This window comes from Falco rusticolus, chromosome 16 (genome assembly GCF_015220075.1).
Source record: "Falco rusticolus isolate bFalRus1 chromosome 16, bFalRus1.pri, whole genome shotgun sequence".
NCBI lineage: Eukaryota > Metazoa > Chordata > Aves > Falconiformes > Falconidae > Falco > Falco rusticolus.
In genome coordinates, this window is record NC_051202.1 from 8063009 (window position 1) to 8079805 (window position 16797).

General features: G+C 52.8%; 2 protein-coding genes across 2 annotated transcripts in view; one reads left to right on the forward strand and one right to left on the reverse strand.

Annotated features, from left to right (window-relative positions):
- Positions 1–1771: 1771 nt before the first annotated feature.
- On the reverse strand, positions 1772–11151 carry CXCR5 (C-X-C motif chemokine receptor 5). Its single transcript, XM_037409821.1, has 2 exons — positions 11046–11151; positions 1772–4935 (listed from the first exon to the last, which is right to left on the reverse strand). Exons 1-2 carry the CDS (start codon positions 11082–11084, stop codon positions 3859–3861), a joined length of 1116 nt encoding a protein of 371 aa, XP_037265718.1. The 5' UTR covers positions 11085–11151; the 3' UTR covers positions 1772–3858.
- Positions 11152–14797: 3646 nt separating this feature from the next.
- DDX6 (DEAD-box helicase 6) overlaps positions 14798–16797 on the forward strand; it is a 16882-nt gene continuing 14882 nt past the window's right edge. Inside the window, 1 exon segment of the mRNA XM_037410085.1 lies at positions 14798–15081. Coding sequence (XP_037265982.1) covers positions 14798–15081 — 284 coding nt within the window.

A 16797-nucleotide genomic window follows, 5' to 3' on the forward strand; every position in this document is an offset into this window, starting at 1 on the left:
CCTCGAATGATGTGGGACAGGACGCTTCCCAGGTAGGTGGAGAGGCATGCACAGAGGTGGGGGCCCAGGCAGGGCCATCCTGGATGCCTCGAGTCCTGGGCAGGACTGCAGAGCAGAGAGGTGACCCAGAGCAGGGATGTGCTGCCCAAGCTGTCTATCGGTGGCTGAAGCCCCGCTGTTCCCCCAGCAAAGCTTGCTTGTACCATAGCTGCTGCATGTTTGCGGGGAGCTAGAGCATATGTGGAGCACGCTGTGACGGCAGCAGGTTGAGAGGCTGGTTCTGGGAGCTCAGAGAGAGGAAAGGTTTGTGCTACCGTCTGCGCAGACCTGAGGTGATGCATGTGGCATGCTGCCCAGGACCCAGGCTTACAGGCCTTGGTGGCTGTGGTGTCCTGTGTCCAGAGCCACTTGTGCTCAAAATCAGGAAGACACGGCAGGCAGCAGTACAGGCACTGAAGTGCTTGAGCATCTGCGTGGTTCTGGGAGATTGGGGTGAGAAAGTAGGTTGTCTTCTTGATAAGGAAAATGAAATTGTGTGTGAGTCATGGTGGGGCACGGGTGCTAGAGCTGCTAGGAAGGGTGTGAGGGCGTGGGGAGAGCCCCTTCTCTGCAGCATTCCCAGGCACACGTTTATTCATGTGTTCCCTGGCTTGCGCCGATTGGTGCATGCTCTGCTGCCTGCCATGGCCCTATGATTGCTGCATGTGTGCAGCAGGACGCTCTGCTGAGACACCCCAGCTCTGCCCCCTGGGAGACTCCGTCACCCCATAGGAAATGCAAAGAAGCATGCTGTTGTGTGGGTCCTTGCGCCCCCTTCTTTGGAGTTGCCTTCAGCAGTGACCTGGGCTTTCCCTGGGTTGCCTGCTCTAGCCTTGTTTGCAGAGCACAACCCACGGCCAGGGTCGCAGAACATGCGGTGTGGACAGTGAAGAGGTGGCCTGCCCACACACCACTGCCCCAACTCCCTGCAGGAGCTGCCTCAGAACTCCCCTCACCTCAGTCCCCCTTCCTAGCAGCCTGGGGTGGGCAGAGCCCATCGGCCTTACTTGGCAGCGCTGAGCTGGGTGCTGAGCAGAGCTCCCCAGGGGAGCCTGAAGAGCTGCCTGAGGGCTGCAGTGTCCCGGGGCAGCTCTGTGCGAGCGCTTAGCTGGGAAGCCCGGTCTGGGCTAAGGCATGTGACACCATACAAACCTCATGCAGATGGGGAGGATTTCACTGAGTGGAAAGCCCAGCTTCCTCTGTGGTGAAGGAGAGTTCCTCCTCTTGCTTTCTTCTTGTCGCCATTCAGCAGGCTGGCTGCACACAGCTGCAGGAGAAACCATATTCACTCTTTGGGGAAGGGTCTGCCAGCTCCCCAGGCTGGCCAAGCTGAACATGGTGGCAGGGACAAGCTTTCCACTTGGGTTAGGAGGTGCTTCAGTCAGTGGAAGAGGTCCTGTAAAGCAGGGAGCTAACATAGGATGGAACTGGTTCTGAATGGATGGAACTGAACACGGCAGAGCCTTCTCTGGCACTGGGGAAGGGAAATCAGAGCAAGGTGCTCGTATGAGCCCTGTGATCTCTATGAGCGCACAGCAATGCTTGTCAGGAAGGTGCCATCAACCCACTTAGTGCTCTCTGATGCATTTCCCTTGCAAAGGTGACATGACTGCAGACAGCTGCTTACATTATGCTGTACATGAGAAGATGGTATTTTATTTAACTGTTTATTACAGCTGATGTCAAAACTTCCTGAAAGTTTACAAACACACTAAAAACTATAGTAACAATAGAGGCATAATCTGTTCACTCTTATTTTGCAGGCAATCTTTTCTTTACCTTGTGAGCACTGTAAGTATTTTACGCCTGACTGTACCTTTCTTCAGTACCATTTTTGTGTATAAACACAGTTCCCATCAGAACCAGGGCTGGGGAGGTGTTTACAATGCATCTGCAATGGGTTTGCTCATGAGTGCAACTGTGGAGATAGCAAGGGCAGGCTTCAGAGAGCTGCTCTTCCTCTGCTGTGCGTATGTGCTTGGACAACTACGGTCGCCGTTACCTGTAGGTTTCAGCTTTGACGGTGCGGTGCTGCAGGAAATGGTGAACTGCTTGCTGTATGAAAGCTTTATACATGGCGGGGGGGTTCTCCTCAAGTCACCGTCTGAGAATGAGCTGTTGAGATCTCTGCCTGAGCTGGACTAATATAATGTGACCCCTACCATAATGACTGGTGTTTTTAGCAGGGCCCTTGGGTACAGTGAAGTTCGGCTACAACCGAGCCCTTTGTTGGTGGGTTGAACCTCAGAGGTGAGTTTTGCACAAAATTCCTCCAGCAGGAGAGCTGATGTTGTTCCAACTTTGCTTAAAAAGCAAGGTGAATGGTACAGCAGGTTTTGAAATGCGCTTGTGATTAGGGTCACGCTCGCACGACAGTGGGGATGTATGGCTCTCATACTGTTCAGGCTACAGCACCACTTAGCTAGCGAGAGAAACGTAATGGAGCAATGCTGTGTACATGCTGCGATGTTATGCTGTGACAAGACCTAATAGGAAGCAGCAGGCTGCCCCAGTCCGCTAGGGCTGCCCCACACGCCAGCTTGCGGTGCGATAATTCACGACAGTGAAAGCTGCCGCTCTTGTTTTTGACCAAACCATTAACAAGCTTCTCTGATCTGAGCAGTTCCTGGGTACACATTGTTCAGGGCAAGACCAGTGCCCAGGTTTGTCTTGTGTAAACCTGGATGCGCAAAACCTCTGAAAGGTGGTTAGATTTTGCTCCACCTTAGATGCAGGTGGAGCAAAAATACCAGAAAGTACAATGCAAAGCAAAACGCTACATTCCCTCTCAGCTCACTAAAAACAAGAGCAATTATGCAAATGAGCTTTTTTCCCTACTCTGGGCAGTGGGTCTCCTTGCTCTCAGAACCCACAAACTGCCTTACAACTAGCTGCAAAAAAGAAAGTTACACATTCAGCCTCACAAAGCCGTGTGGTTTGTCTCCCCTGTGCTCAGTCACAAGACACAAGCTGTCTCTTCAGACAACTTTCTTCCTTAAAGGAAAGCTTTTGCATAGTCAGGCATTCAGTTCAGCGGTTGCTCGCTGGAGCTCTTAACAGCAGTAAAACGGATCGAATGAGTGGGATAGGATGCAGCTGGCTGGAAAGGAACCCATGACAGTCAAATCTTTCAGTCCATGGCAGGACCTTCTGGCATGAGCCATGAAGATCAGCGTGCCACAGCTGGCCAAGGGGATGTCATGCAGCAGAAGGAGCAATATTGCAGCCAGAGATCACCCAGCACTGTATGCCCATGCTATTGGAGTGAGCTCTGTATTCCCTGCTGGTCCTACCTGCATCTCTTGTTCCAGCTGCTGTGGCCAATGAGTCCCACAGCTTCCTTTGGACATGTCTCTATGAAGCTGAGCCAGTAAAACGGAGACCTGCTTAGCTTTTGTCCTCGGTCCTCGCTCACTGACACAACTCCACATTTACTTGGTTGTCCTTTTTTTTCCTTGCCCCTGGCACCCTAGTCTCGTGCCTGGCTCTGTGCACAGGACACCTGCAGTCAGTCTTTCGAGGGAGAGGTGGAAACGTCAGGTTCAACCCACTCGGGTTCATCCAGCCGCGCCAGAGTGGCTATCAGAGTCAGTGTTCACCAACAGCTGCCAGATGGATTTCCACGGGTATGAGATCCAGAAGGAGCCAGGGAAGGTATCTGGTGGAATTTCGGTGTTCAGTTGCTATTGGACCTCAGTTTCCTGAGGAGTGAAGAAAGTGGAGGGGATGCTTGTGAAACCTAGGACTGAGGCCACAGCATGTGTGCCGCTGGGAAGGAAAATTCCAGGCTGGTTCTGCCCTGCAGGCAGCCTTTCCCAGCTAGAAAGTGGAGATAGAGGTGGTGTTGTCAGACTCAATCCCACTGCCCTTCCTCGTCACCTCCAGGATCTCCTGCAGAGTCTCCTGGCTTATGCAGCTGAGCTCCTGCAGGATCCGGAAGAAGTCGTTACGAAACTTGACTCCAATGAAGGCGTAGAGGATGGGGTTGAGGCAGCAGTGCATGAAGCCGATGGCCTCTGTCACCATGATGGCCGTGTCCAGCTGGTCTTCCAGGAGGCAGTTCTTGGTGAAGGCTTCTAGCTTGGTAAGCGTGTTCAGGAAGATGACAATGTGGTACGGGCTCCAGCAGAGCAGGAAGATACCTGTGACCAGGATGGCCACACGGACAGCTTTTTGCCTCTGAAGTCGCTGGGACTGACACAGGGCCCGGACAATGGCTGTGTAGCAGTAACACATGACCAGCAAGGGCACAAAGAAGCCCACGGTGTGGTAGAGGAAGCGGGTCGCCAGCCAGGCGTTGTTACCATCAATCCCAACCTCTGGAAAATAGCAAATGCTGCGGTTGCTGTCATCTGTCCAGACTTCCATGAAGATAAGATCGGGTAAGGTCAAAAGCAGTGAGCAGAGCCAGACAGCCATGCAGGTGAGGTGGATGGAGCGAGCTCTGCGTTTGCGGTAGGTGTGGATCGCATAGACGATGGCCAGGTAGCGGTCCACCGCGATGCACCCCAGTAGCATGCTACTGCAGTAGAAATTGATCTTGTGGACAGCACTGAGGATCTTGCAGAGGAACTTCCCAAAGACCCACCCAGCTAAGCTCTCCACCACGCTGAAGGGGAAGGTGAGCAACAGCACCAAGTTGGCCAGGGTGAGGTGGAAAAGGAAGTTTTCTGTGGTAGTGCGAGACCGCTTGAACCTCTCTAAAATTACCAGAACCAGGGCGTTGCCTACAGTCCCCAACACGAAAATCAGCAGGTAGATGAGTGGCATGAAGACCTTTCTGAAGGGGTCTCTCTGGTTGCCAACCACAGATGAGGCTGGGTTGAAGCAAAAGTAACCCTCCAAAGAAGGGGTGGTGTTGTCGGCTTCGTAGTAGCCACTCAGCTCCACCTGGCTCTGGGGAAGAGAGAGAGACTGGTTATCAGAGGGGGAGTTTCTGAACATGAGAACCCAGTCCCTCAGCTGCACCTAAAGCAGACCCAGAGCAGAGCATCCCCACATCCTGCAGCCCACCTGTGTCAGTACGATGCCCATGTCTGGAGTGTGATGACCTGGGAGGTCCCTATGGTGCCAGGAGCTGCAGCAGCACATGAAGGGGGTTGTCCTGATCTCTGATAGCGAGGGCTGCTCAGTCTGTACCTTTAATTATCATATTTGAGGGTGTTCTCGTGTCCAGACAGATGACCAGTTTCATTTTCTGGTTCTTCCTGAGTTACCTGCTGGTGGCTTGTGCTTTCTCACACAGCACAGAGCCCTTCTCTACCAGCTCTCCTCATTTTTCCACCCATTTCTGACAATGATTGTTCCTGCCCTGCCTGCTGTCAGGTATGAAGGTGGTGGGATTCACCACACAGAACATCTGCACCGCAAGCTGTGTGCACTGATCCTGTCCCTCTCTGCCTCTCCTCCTTGGACACCTCAGAGCTGCCTGGGGGTAGAGCAAGGCGAGGTGGGGACAGTGGCACTCCAAGTGCTCAGAGAAAGATGGTGTGGGGTGGGTGTTCAAACATGACTGGAGGAACACCTCTGAGCCACTGTGGTGCTGGGGATGGATGGTGGAGAGAGAATTCTGTTCTGTTGGTAAACCTTGTGGTTCTGAATCAGTTGCAGTCAGAGCAGGAACGGGAACCTGAAAACACTACTTGGACCCCAGGCTGATACCCGGTAAGGAAAGTGTGATAGAGCCACCACAGGTGTGACTTATGCTTGGTCTGCTGTAGCTCTTGCCAGGTGAGCAGCCTGTATTTGGGCTGAGACTGTGGGCAAGTCCCAAATGCCAGGAGGCTGGAGTCACACTTGGGACAAGCCTCCTGGGTGGTGGGCATGGTCCAGCCAGCCTTGGGTGCCTTGCAGAAGCTGCGTGTTCGCAAAAGCAAAGGGCTTGGATGAGCACAAAAAGAGAGCAGCACAGGAGGCTTTGCAACAAGCTAAGAAATTAGTGACAATGGGGAAAAGCTCAGAAGCAGTTACCCTGAGGTCCCCCACCCACTCCCTCTCTGGAGACCAGCACCGAGACTTCAACATGAACCACAGCGGAAGTCTCTGCTTGCTGCTTTCATACCTTTCACTGCCAGCTGTAGCCGTTTGCACCTGCTGTTCCTTCTCTCATCAGCCAAAGTTCCCATCTAAAAATACTAGCCCTGTTTTAGACAGTTTTAGAGCTTATTTGGGGGTTTTTGCTCCCCCAGCATGTGCCACTAAGCCAAATGACCGTGACCAGCCTTGAGCCCTGTGTTGTGCCTAGCTAGAGAAGAGTGATTTATGCTTCTTCTCTTTCAGGCAGCCTTCCCCAGGCAAATGCTGGGTGCCTCCGCATGTGACTGCCTGGGGTAAAGAGGTGACTTTACAGTGGCAGCACTTGTTTCGAACTGCTGTGCTGCCAAAAGCATCTGTGTGGCTCCAAGGGGGAGCCTGGGCATGTTGATGGGCAGAAATCTACAGAGCATTACTGAATGCGTGGAGCAGGCAGCTGGCTCAGGCGGTCCCTGAGCAGTGGACAGTAGGAGGGTGAGTAAGCCCTTCGGGAAAGTGTGGAATAAGCTTGTCCAGCTCTTACCCTCTTCCCTGGGCCTCTATCTTTGACTGCTGCCAGAAGGAGCACTGAGCCAGACAGACCGTGGTCTGACTTAAGTTACTGATGATGTTGCCACAGTCCCATTCCCCACCAGCGCTGCACCCAGTGGTGCTGCTGCTGTGCTGTGATGCCATGGTGCTTGCTCCCACATGGGTCTCCCCTCTCAGGGGCTGGGAGTCCTTCCCTCTGCCCAAAACCTCAGACACACACAACTGTCTTCCCCTAATGTAACAGTGGAACTGCAAGCCTTTGGTGAGAAGAAGCAGTCATATTTCCAAAGAACAGTTATTTTTCTAGTTTAGGGTATGATTCTGGAGGCAGCTGCTAAAGACAAAAGCCTTTAGAAATTCCTCCCAATTTGTTTTCTCCCTGGCTTGAAAATATTTCCTGCCTACTCCATATCCAGACCCTGTGTCAGGAGTTACCAACATGCACAGAAACCTGTGATGTGTTGGCCTGGGCCAGATCCTTGAATCTCCCTGAAAAAAAAACCAAACCCAAACTAAAACCGCAATTTTTCATATTGACCAAACCAGGCCGCTCAGGACACAAGGGTGACCATACTGAAAATCCCAAAGAGAACATGTTGGAACAGGACAACTTCACTGGGGCGAGGTTGGAGGGTTCTAGCTTTAAAGGGGAGAAGGAAGTGATGGGAAATGGCCAGGTTTACTGGCCAGAGTGTTGAGCGCTGCCTGGAGCCATGCCAGTGCCGTCAATGACGCCAGTGCCATCAATGACTCCAGCGGATGGCAACCTGCACAGTGTTCAGTGGCTTTGGCTGCTGAATGGTTTCCAGCATCACCTTGCATTCAGAGCTGGAGGTGCAGAGGCTGAGCTCTACTATCGGACACCATCTGATTGCTGATGGTGGGCAGGTAGGGAGCTTACAGTAAGTGACTTGCTGCGGGCAGGGGAAGCGTGCACTGAGCTGTGTCTGAGACATCCTGTCATGTGCATCTCCAAGCAGAGCAGTGAGTGTAGGTGGCAGCTGACAGAGATGAGTTGGAGACAAATAAAAGAGGATGAGAAGTCAGCGTATGGGCTGAGACAGGAAGGGCAGGGGCCAGAGCTGCAGGAGATGCTTGGAATGTGACAAGCCAAGGCTTCTGGGGACTCTGCTGCGATTCCCATTTCTAGGACTGGAAGAGGGTGTCTGCCTGACCTGGAAGGGGAGAAGCCAGAAGTGTGCACACAGGGCGACCCCTGTGCAGGTCTCCTGCAATACAATTGCTGCCAGATTTGGGGATAGGCGATAAGGTAGTGTCTTTTTCTGTGACTGAGCAGTCAAACACATGCTTCAGAAGCCTGTTCCTGTGGGCTCTTTGTTCAGGGATCCCTTTTCCCCTCTAACCCATGTCTCAGAGTTATTCCAGTCTCTGCACGTCAGCTGCTTTTCTCAGTTCCCCGCAACTGCCAACAATCAAAACATTTGGCTGCAGAGAGAAGCAGTTTCTGCACTATTAGGGATTTTCCACGTGAGTCATTCCCTTCTAGCCCATGCCAGGGCCAAGAGAAGCATATTTCATTCCCAAAGCCTTAAAACTGAAATTGCCCACATTAGTGCAAGTTACTGACAGAGCTTCTGCTCATCCTCATTCCCTCTCCGGGTGCTGAACTAGGGAAACCCACAAATAAAAGCAAAGACTTTGGAAATGCCACACTACTGTAGCACAGGTGCCTTTAGGGTTCTTGAGTCATGTTGGTCCTGCTACAGTGAAAACTGGCCCGCAGCACCTCAGGGGACCTGGTGGAGATCTCAGTGGCCTTTCTGCAACAGAGTTTTTGTTTCTCTAGTCTGCAGCTGAGGAAGGTTAAGCAGGAAAAGCTTTCTTGCTGTGGAGGAATGGTGTTTTTATTTTGGGCATGTTACTCTTCCACAGGGTTACAGTAATGACTGGTCCCGTATGGTATGAAAGTTTAGATGAGGCCCTTGCTGCACTCACTGGGTGGTAATGAGGTAAATGACCTTTTGATGCAAACGTTCTCATCATTATTCCTTCCCTGCTTGCTCAATTGGTCAAGTGATCCTCTGGTGAGTGCACAGGGCAAGGTTTGTGTCACCACTTTGACAGGATACCATTGAGGCCTTTTTTTGCAAACCTCTGCAGGTAGGTTGCTGCTACAAGTGCCAAGTATAAGTAGAGCAACATACGGCGCCACCAAAGCCAATGCGGCATTGCTCGTGTCAGATCTGTGGCCTCTCTGTCCCAGAAAGGGAACCAAACCTGGGAAGCTCCCAGGAGACAGAGGTGGGAAATGCACGGCACAAACTCCTGACTGTGAGAAGTCTGAGAAAAGGTATAAAACTCTTCTTGCTGTGGCACCTGACTGTCAGTGCTTAGTCCCAAAGTTAGCCGAGTTCCCTCCCTTACATGTGGTCTCCTTTATAACTTAAAATCATTTAAAGCAAAGGTAAAAATCACTAAGCTAAGGTTCTGGAAAGTATTGTATACGAAGAACAAATCCCACTGCTGCTTAATCCTGCTGCGTTAAAAACGACACAATTTTGTCACAAGCAGCCACTTGCTTATAGCATGTGACGCGCCATGGGCAGGCAGGTGGTGCACTTCAGCTTTGCTGGTTTTCTGGCAGTGGGACAGATTTCCAATGGAGAGAGTGGCTGAAGGAACAAACCAGCATGGAGATGAAAAAGGTTTGGGTTTGGTTCTAACCTCTTGGCAAGCATTAGAACTGCCACTGAACTTCAGCAGAGGTCAGAGAGAGAAGTGTCTTCTGCAAAAAGGTTCTAAAGGAATGACCACTGTTCACAAAGGATTTTTATACTGGATGAATCAGAAAAAGTAAGGAGGGTAGGGCTTACCCTGTCCCCAACCATTTCCTTTCTCTTCCCTGGTGTACAGGACAAAGGAGGGACAGAAAAATTGGTAAAAATTAAATCCAGTATTCCTCTTTTTAGAGAAATGTAGAGGAATTATAGAGGTATGAAGACTTAATTAACATTGATAATATACAGCTGTGGTCTTGTTTCAGGGGTGGTGCGTTGGCTGACGTGGATAATGTACAGAGGTGGCTTATTCCTGCTAAGTAGTTAAATAGCTCTAAGGGGTATGGAAGAGTAGGGCCAGATGAAGGGAGCACCGGGTGCAGAGAGACCTGGAAGAAGCAGAGGGAGGAGAGAGAGCACGCCCGGAATGTAGGAGAGACAAGGAGAGGCCCCAGGAGAAGAAGGGAGCCCAGATGAGGAGTGGCTGGCTGGAAGAGGAGCCTGGAGAAGGAAGACTCTGAATGCAGCAGAGGCAAGAAGCAGGGTGGACTGGCCTGAAGAGGATGAAGAAGCAGCATGGACAGTGGATGAACTGTTGAAACCTTGTGGGGGATTGGTGGCTGTGCCGGGGCAAGGCGCAGGAACTACTTCTTGAAGTTAACCTGGTATGGGATGGTAAAAGCCTTGTTGCAGCTGGCTAGTTTTGCTAGTGCTGTGACAGAGAAACTAAACGAAACCTGAGATCTGCTACAGAAAGCCAGTGTACTAAAAAATAAATTCTGAGCTGCAATGTTTGAAAACCAGGCTAATGATAGCACTGCTGTGGACTTCCTCTTGGATAGCACAACATACCCTAAAAGGTGCAGCTGCTGCCTTTCACTTGCAAACACAGGGAAGAGAGAAGTATGGGGCTGAATACAACAGCATCATCGTTCCCTATTAGAAGAAGTACTTGTAATTTATCTTCCCCTCTTCAGAATTCCCCTCTTGTAAATATATTGCGTATCGCCCTTTCAGCAGAGTCTACGGCAGCCTGTTCGTGGAGAAGGCAAGCAGGGTTAGGAGTGTGCACAGTCATACCAAGGGTTTTCACGTGCGGAGAGCCAGCATTGGGTTCACTTGGGTATTCCTGTTACGTAAAGATACCAGATGAGATTTCCAGGGCTCTGCATACCGTATGCACAGTCATTTATACCACCAAAGGCTGGTGCAAAGGGTACCCAACTCAGAACAAGTGTTTTACACTCATGTTGTGTCAGTGGCTGTGCAGGGAACAGAGACTAGGACAGGCTGGCAAGCAGGGTGTAGGGCTGCAGCAGCCCAGCTCTCCCAGCGAGCCTCCCGACCCTTGGGCAGTGACTGTGGGCTTGGTCCCCGCACAAGGACGATGCTTAGGGTCAGTGCACGAGGTCCCAGTGGTGAGGCAGCTGCCCCCAAGGTAATACCTGGCACCTTTGGACCACAGTGGCTGCAGCCATGTTACAACAGCTCTCTGCAAGCACAGTGCTGTTGCTTGCAGTCCCCTCACCAGTCAAGTCCAGACTTAAGGAATGTGAGGGCTGATTGTGCCAGTGTAAGAATTCACTCAAGCTCTCCCTTTGCCAATGGGCGGGTGAGAAGATGGATGGATAGAAACCAGGTCTTTCAGCCCACCCCAGCTCTCCTTGCTCTCCCTGTTATCAAGCAAACCCAGGCCCGACTCACCAAGTCATAGGTCTCTGATGAGTAGCTGACAGGCCCCATGGTTTCAGGGGGCAGGATCCGTCTCTCCTCCAGCAGTTTCAGCAAAAGTTCTTCTTTTTTTGGGGTGGAGTTAATCATTTAAGTGAGTAGGGAGGGACCCAGCAAGTTACAATAGAGTATTTGCAAGGCAAATGAGCTCCAAGCATAGAGTGACCTAACTGATGTAAAGATTAGCATCTAGCTTTATCATCTTTTTTCTAGTGCTGTAAGCTGATTTTTCGAAGTATGGTTTGAAGAATCCACATTCCTTTGGTCTGTACCAGAGAAAATCCAGAATGTCTGTAGGTCTTTCCTGGAAACCTCCAGGGCTCTTGCCCATGGCAGTTCTTGTCCCAGGTGGTCCAAAAGGCTTTGGAAAGCTCTGTGCCGAGGGGCACCCTTACCAGAAAGATCCCCAGATCTCAGCACCTCTCTAGAGCTGTACAGTACTTTGAAGGCAGCCGAGATGAAATGCATGGGTCTGGTCTGTATGGCCATCGGCCTGCACCTCAGGGCTCTCCTGGCTGCTTTAACCTCAGGGACCTGCAGATGTCTTCTCCTTCTGCTGCAGCTTCTCCCCTCACCTTGGCTCGGCGGGGTGTGCAGCGGCTTGCACAGGACAGCATGGCTTTGGAGGCTGCTCCACAGGTCTAAGGAATGGCACTAGCTAGCAGAAGCTGGTGTGCTGCATGACACGCAGGGAAGCCCCTTGACTAGACGTATTCCTGCAGTGCTTGTCTTGCCCACAATAAAGGTGGGAAATGGGTGTTTTGTCTAGTAATGTCACAGCAGCAGAGTGACGGTGTGAAAGCCCCAGTCTGGGTCAGCAGGATAGGACAGCATCACAGCTGGCGTTTTGGCAGAAAGCTCTTTCCCTCTGAGGAGCTGAGATGGTTGACAAGCATAGTGGCCATCCTCCTCCTGTCTGGGCACAGCTGCACCAAAGCCTCTGTACCACCAGCAAGGGGCCCAGTGGGACTCAGACTGGTAAAGAAGGTGGCAGTGTTTCTGGTGAGCACTGTTTGATTTCATCTGCTCCTTATGCTTCTTAGCAGGAACCTAGTGATCCTGACTTGACAGGAACCTGCTGCCCCCAGGATGTTGCCAGCCTCCCCTGCTCTGAGGACTTTTGTGCGCACCCGCACGTGCCCACCCGACACGCCAGCCTCTGGGCATCCCTTCTCCCAAAAGTAAGAGAACGGTGAGCAGCAAAACTGGAGGGAGGGCACCGGGGAGCTCGTGCTGTGCCTCACCATCCCCACCTCATGGGGGGAGTACAGGCTGAGCGAGCCCCTGTCCCACATGGTGTGGCTGCACTGCTGGGGCTGTGGGGTGAGCTGAGAAGTGGGGTGTCACTGTGCCTGGGAGACAGGTTAGGAAGGATGTTTTCACTCAGCTAGAACTGAAGGGTGGAGTACTCAGCATCAGTAACTTCCTTTAAGGGCTAGCAACAAGGGTGCTGCTCTCCATGGCAGGGCACATTTGGGACCCACTCTGTCTGTGAGACAGCTTCAACAAATGCTGCCTCCCCCCACCCCAACTACCCCATAAGGAAAGCAGAAGTACTTTGCAAAGTAAGGTACTGTGAGTCTGTAGGTGACAGTGATGCTGCAGAACCTCTTGGGTCAGAGGGACAGTTTGCAGGATGCCGCTATGGGGAACTATAGGCTGGAAACACACCCCAGGCTGTAAGCCTGGCCCTCAGATGTGGCGTGGGAATGACAGGGAGCCCACTCCAAAGCAATAGACACAAATGATGCCATTTTCAAGCACGTACTACACTGAGGAAGTGACTGCTACTGTACAGACACGACCTATGGGATCCACCTGTTGCTGTAGCATGAAATGTAAGAAAGATGATAGAAGCACATGGGAGAAAAATAAATGGGCAGAAATGTACATGAAAAACAACGTCACTTCACAGGCAGGTAAGGAACTGGCTATGGAAGAAAATTGTCACAAAATTAAATGTTAAATATTTGAGGACTGTTTTGGTGGTCGTACATGGAAATTCCTGGTTGAACTCTGGCTTTCTTCACAGGCACACACTCTTACTGGAGAACTATTCTTGTTTGGTCAGGAACACAAAATTTCTTTAACTTCTATAAGGTATTCTGATAACAGGCAATTATTTAGCTTTACACAAGGACGATAAAATGCACTACTTGTAACAGTTGCTCCGTTCTGTGTAACTATGTGACCAACAAGCACATCCACTGACCTGTTTGACATTACACTGACTTTCTGAGCTCTGCCTGAGAAAAGCCAGATCACTTCTGGCTTCTGAATCTTTTCAGTTTGCCTCATTTGCTGTTACCGCAACCAAAGCTTTGCGAAGCACATGCTGCCTACAGATGTTAGTTGTATTTACTAATCTGTTCATTTCTGTTGTCACTTGTTCTTTTAAGGTTAGAGCATGCTATTTCCTGTGTATCTCATCGTGAAGTGCGATGCTTATCCCTGTGAAGGGTTGAGATGAAACGCAGGTCCCTGCACAGCAGGGCCAGAGCAGCAGCAGCAGCAGGCACCCGAGAACAAATATTGTGCCCAGCATATGCCTGTGACTGTGGGAACCAAGGAGTCGAGGCTTCTCCAGCTGTAACTGCTGCACCCTTTGGCCGACAAGCAGCACAACAAACTGGCACATCAAGAAACAGGTCAGATGCAGCTTTTCCACTGCCCTGGCATTTGAAGGCACAATGCCTGTCTTTTCAGGTTCTTTTTTCTCTTGCCATGCTTGGAACAGAAGCTTTAGAAAGAAAGAGGAACGCATCAGGTGGCAGAGAGGCTGATGACCTCTCTGCCCCAGGGGACTGCAGTTCAGGACACGGCAGCTGCCCCACAGCAGAGCAGCAGGTAGTCTGGGAGCGAACAAAAGAAAAAAATAAATGAAGGACAAGGCTCTGCTGATCTTATTTCCCCTGAGAACTGGGCAGCAATATGTTAAATTGTTACACCAGGCAGGTTGCTGGGCCTGATGGGGATGGCTGTGCTGCACCTGGCAGAGGAGGGAATGGCACGGCATCTCCTGCTGTGGCCCACGGGCTCCTGCGGTGTGGGCAGGCTGGGCCAGGACACCGTGTGCGGCACAGGCCCCAGCTGCGCGTTTTGCTGTTGAGGCCCGGGATAAACAATGATCTGAGGATGGCCATAGATGGGAGGAGCTAGGAAAAAACGGCAATGTGAGAGGAAATCAGGTTTCCCTGTCTTTTTGTTCCCAATATGCAAAAACATTGGAAGAAAGACTTGCCTGCAAAACAATTTTGGAATTACCAGCACTTTTAGGCTAGTGTTTAAGATTATGTTCCCTTGTGCCTCAGTTTGTCAAAACCCCTGTAGACAGTAGCTCTCTAAAAAGGAGATCGCCATTTCCAGCCCGCCACCACGGGCAGTTACAGCTCCTGCGTGCCACGGGTCAGCCTTTCAGTCTTACGTTTGTGTTAGCTGTGTTTTAACGACTACGTAAGGAAGCTGTGCTAACTTGTGCTTGGGAAACGGGACGTTTCTGGTGTCTCTCTGAGGGGGCCCACGGCAAGCGCTGCTGGCGGCTCCTGCCCCTGGCCCCGCAGGTGCCCCGCCGCAGCACGCAGCCAGGCCACACGCTCCGGCAGGCCCCGTCGCTGCCAGAGGCGGCGGCACCGGCTCGGCGGTCGCTCCTTCTGCGCCAACCCGAACGGCAGCGGGACTCGCCGGCGGCGAGCGCTCGCCCGCCCTCCGCCAAGGACAGGGCTGACATGGCCTGCGCCGGCGGCGAGCCCCCTACGGCCGCTCCCCGCACCCGGACCCTGGGGCGCCGGGCCTGGGCCGGGCCGGGCCGAGCGGAAGCCGCGCCCCCTCCCGCCGTGCTTGTGCGTGCGTGTGCGTGCGGGGTGGGGCCGGCCTGCCCTGCCGGGAGGGGGAGGGCGCACGGGAGGAAGGAGGAAGCCGCCATCTTGGAGCGTCGAGTCGCCATAACAAGGCACCAAGGGGGAGCGAAAGGATTTTATACCTGGGCGAGGGGGGAGCGCGGCTGGTGGCGGTGAGGACAGGCTGGGGCGCCGAGGCGGGCGTGGGGCGGCGGGAGCGGGGCGGGGGGAGCTGCTGCCGCCTGGCCGAGCCTCGCGGCCTGCGGCGGCCCGCGGGAGCGGCGGGGCCTGGCGGCGCCGAGGGGCCCGCGGGCGGGGCAGGGGCGACCGGGCCGAGCCGGGCCGGGAGCGGCCGGGCCGCGGGGCCGTGGCGCGGGGCGGGGCCGTGGCGGCGCTTGTTGCCGGCCGTGGCGGCGGGCGGGGGCCGCTCCATTGTTCGCGGGCGGGAGGTGCTGGTGTGGCGCAGCTTCGTTTGGCGGGCGGCGCCGGCCCCGCGTCGCTCTCCGCCACGGCGGGGCCGACGCCGCAGTGCGGCCCGGGTCCTCCGGAAACAATGGGCACGGCGGGAGTCGACGCGGCCGGGCGGGCTGCGCTGCCGCTTTGTGCCGCGGCCGCCCCGGCCTGGCCGAGGCGCGGGGGTCAGCTGCCGGAGGAGCACAGGGAAGGGTCCGGCGGCGGCTGCCCCGGGCGCTAGCCCGGCCGCCCGCTTCCGTGGGCTGCGCTAGGAGGGCAGAGCCAGGGTGCGGGGGGTGCTTTTTTTTTCCACCGGACCGGCGGTTTGCGAAATGGTGGCGCTTCTCGGCTCGGCACGGGGAGGTTTGCTGGGGCTGTTCGATGGGGCTGTGCCTTTTGCTTTTATCTCTGCCCTTCTGAAGGGTGGTTACGAGCGAGGGAGGTTGAGGGACCGAGGGAGCCCCTCGGCACCGTTATCCGGGTCTTGTAGGTGGACCCCGGTGACTTGTGACTCGTCCGGTTTTTGCAAAGTTAATGGGCAGGAGAAAGCTCTCTTCAAAGGCGCCTTGAAACAGCGCTTCCAGCTGGGAAGATAGCTAGCAGAAAAATCCTGGTTCGGCAAACTTTACAGTTTTGCTGTGAAGCTGAAACTGACATGCTTGGAGACAGCTGGGAAGTCTGGGAAGAGTCTGAATTCCTTTTCCATCCTCTTGAAAGGCTCTTGAACTTACCTTTTAGTCACTGGGGAAACTGCGCTTTTTTTGTGGACGCTGAAATTAGGAAGCAGTAGCCTGCTGGTTTTTCCTTTGCGTTTTCCCAAGGTATGGACACATTGTGATGAGTAATTGTACAGGCAAGCCTACATTCTGTTGCTTCCAAAAGGTTTCGGACTGGAAATGTCTTGGATCCTTAATATCATCATAAGGGGGTTTTCAGTTCTGGTCCATGCTTGCTTTGTGTAAGGTGCAGACTTGGTATTCTCTTTACAGGTTTGCGAAACTTTCCATTAAATACGGTGTCAATATTATTAAGTCACGTGTACCAAATGGTATCTTTTGGGCCAATAGGAGTTGTTACTGACAGCTGGAAGGTAACATCATGTGGAACGCATAAGCAGGAAGCTAGGTATCCAGTGTAAATGTGTATTACTCACTGATTCAGTTTAGACTCAGTCACTTAGACTTCACAAAACAGGAAGCTACTGTCAGTTCAGCTTGATGATATCGTTCGTTTTGCTATTCCAAATGATGTTAAGTCAATGACCAGTTTAAAAACTTGAGGTAAGCTGGTTGAACTAAATTTTCGGGTTGGAGGGTAAGCTGGGGGTGTGGTGGTCTGTTGGGTTCTCTTCTCCTTCATCTCTTTCCCTTCTCTTCCCTTCTCTACTCTCTCCCTTCTCTTCCCTTTCCCTTCTCTTCCCCTTTCTTCCCTTCTCT

Excerpts from the sequence above, each read along its gene's own strand:
- CXCR5 (XM_037409821.1), bottom strand. The coding sequence starts at position 11,084 with ATGGGGCCTGTCAGCTACTCATCAGAGACCTATGACTTG. Across the intron at positions 4,936-11,045 it reads CATCAGAGACCTATGACTTG|AGCCAGGTGGAGCTGAGTGG; the intron begins GTGAGTCGGGCC and ends TCTCTTCCCCAG.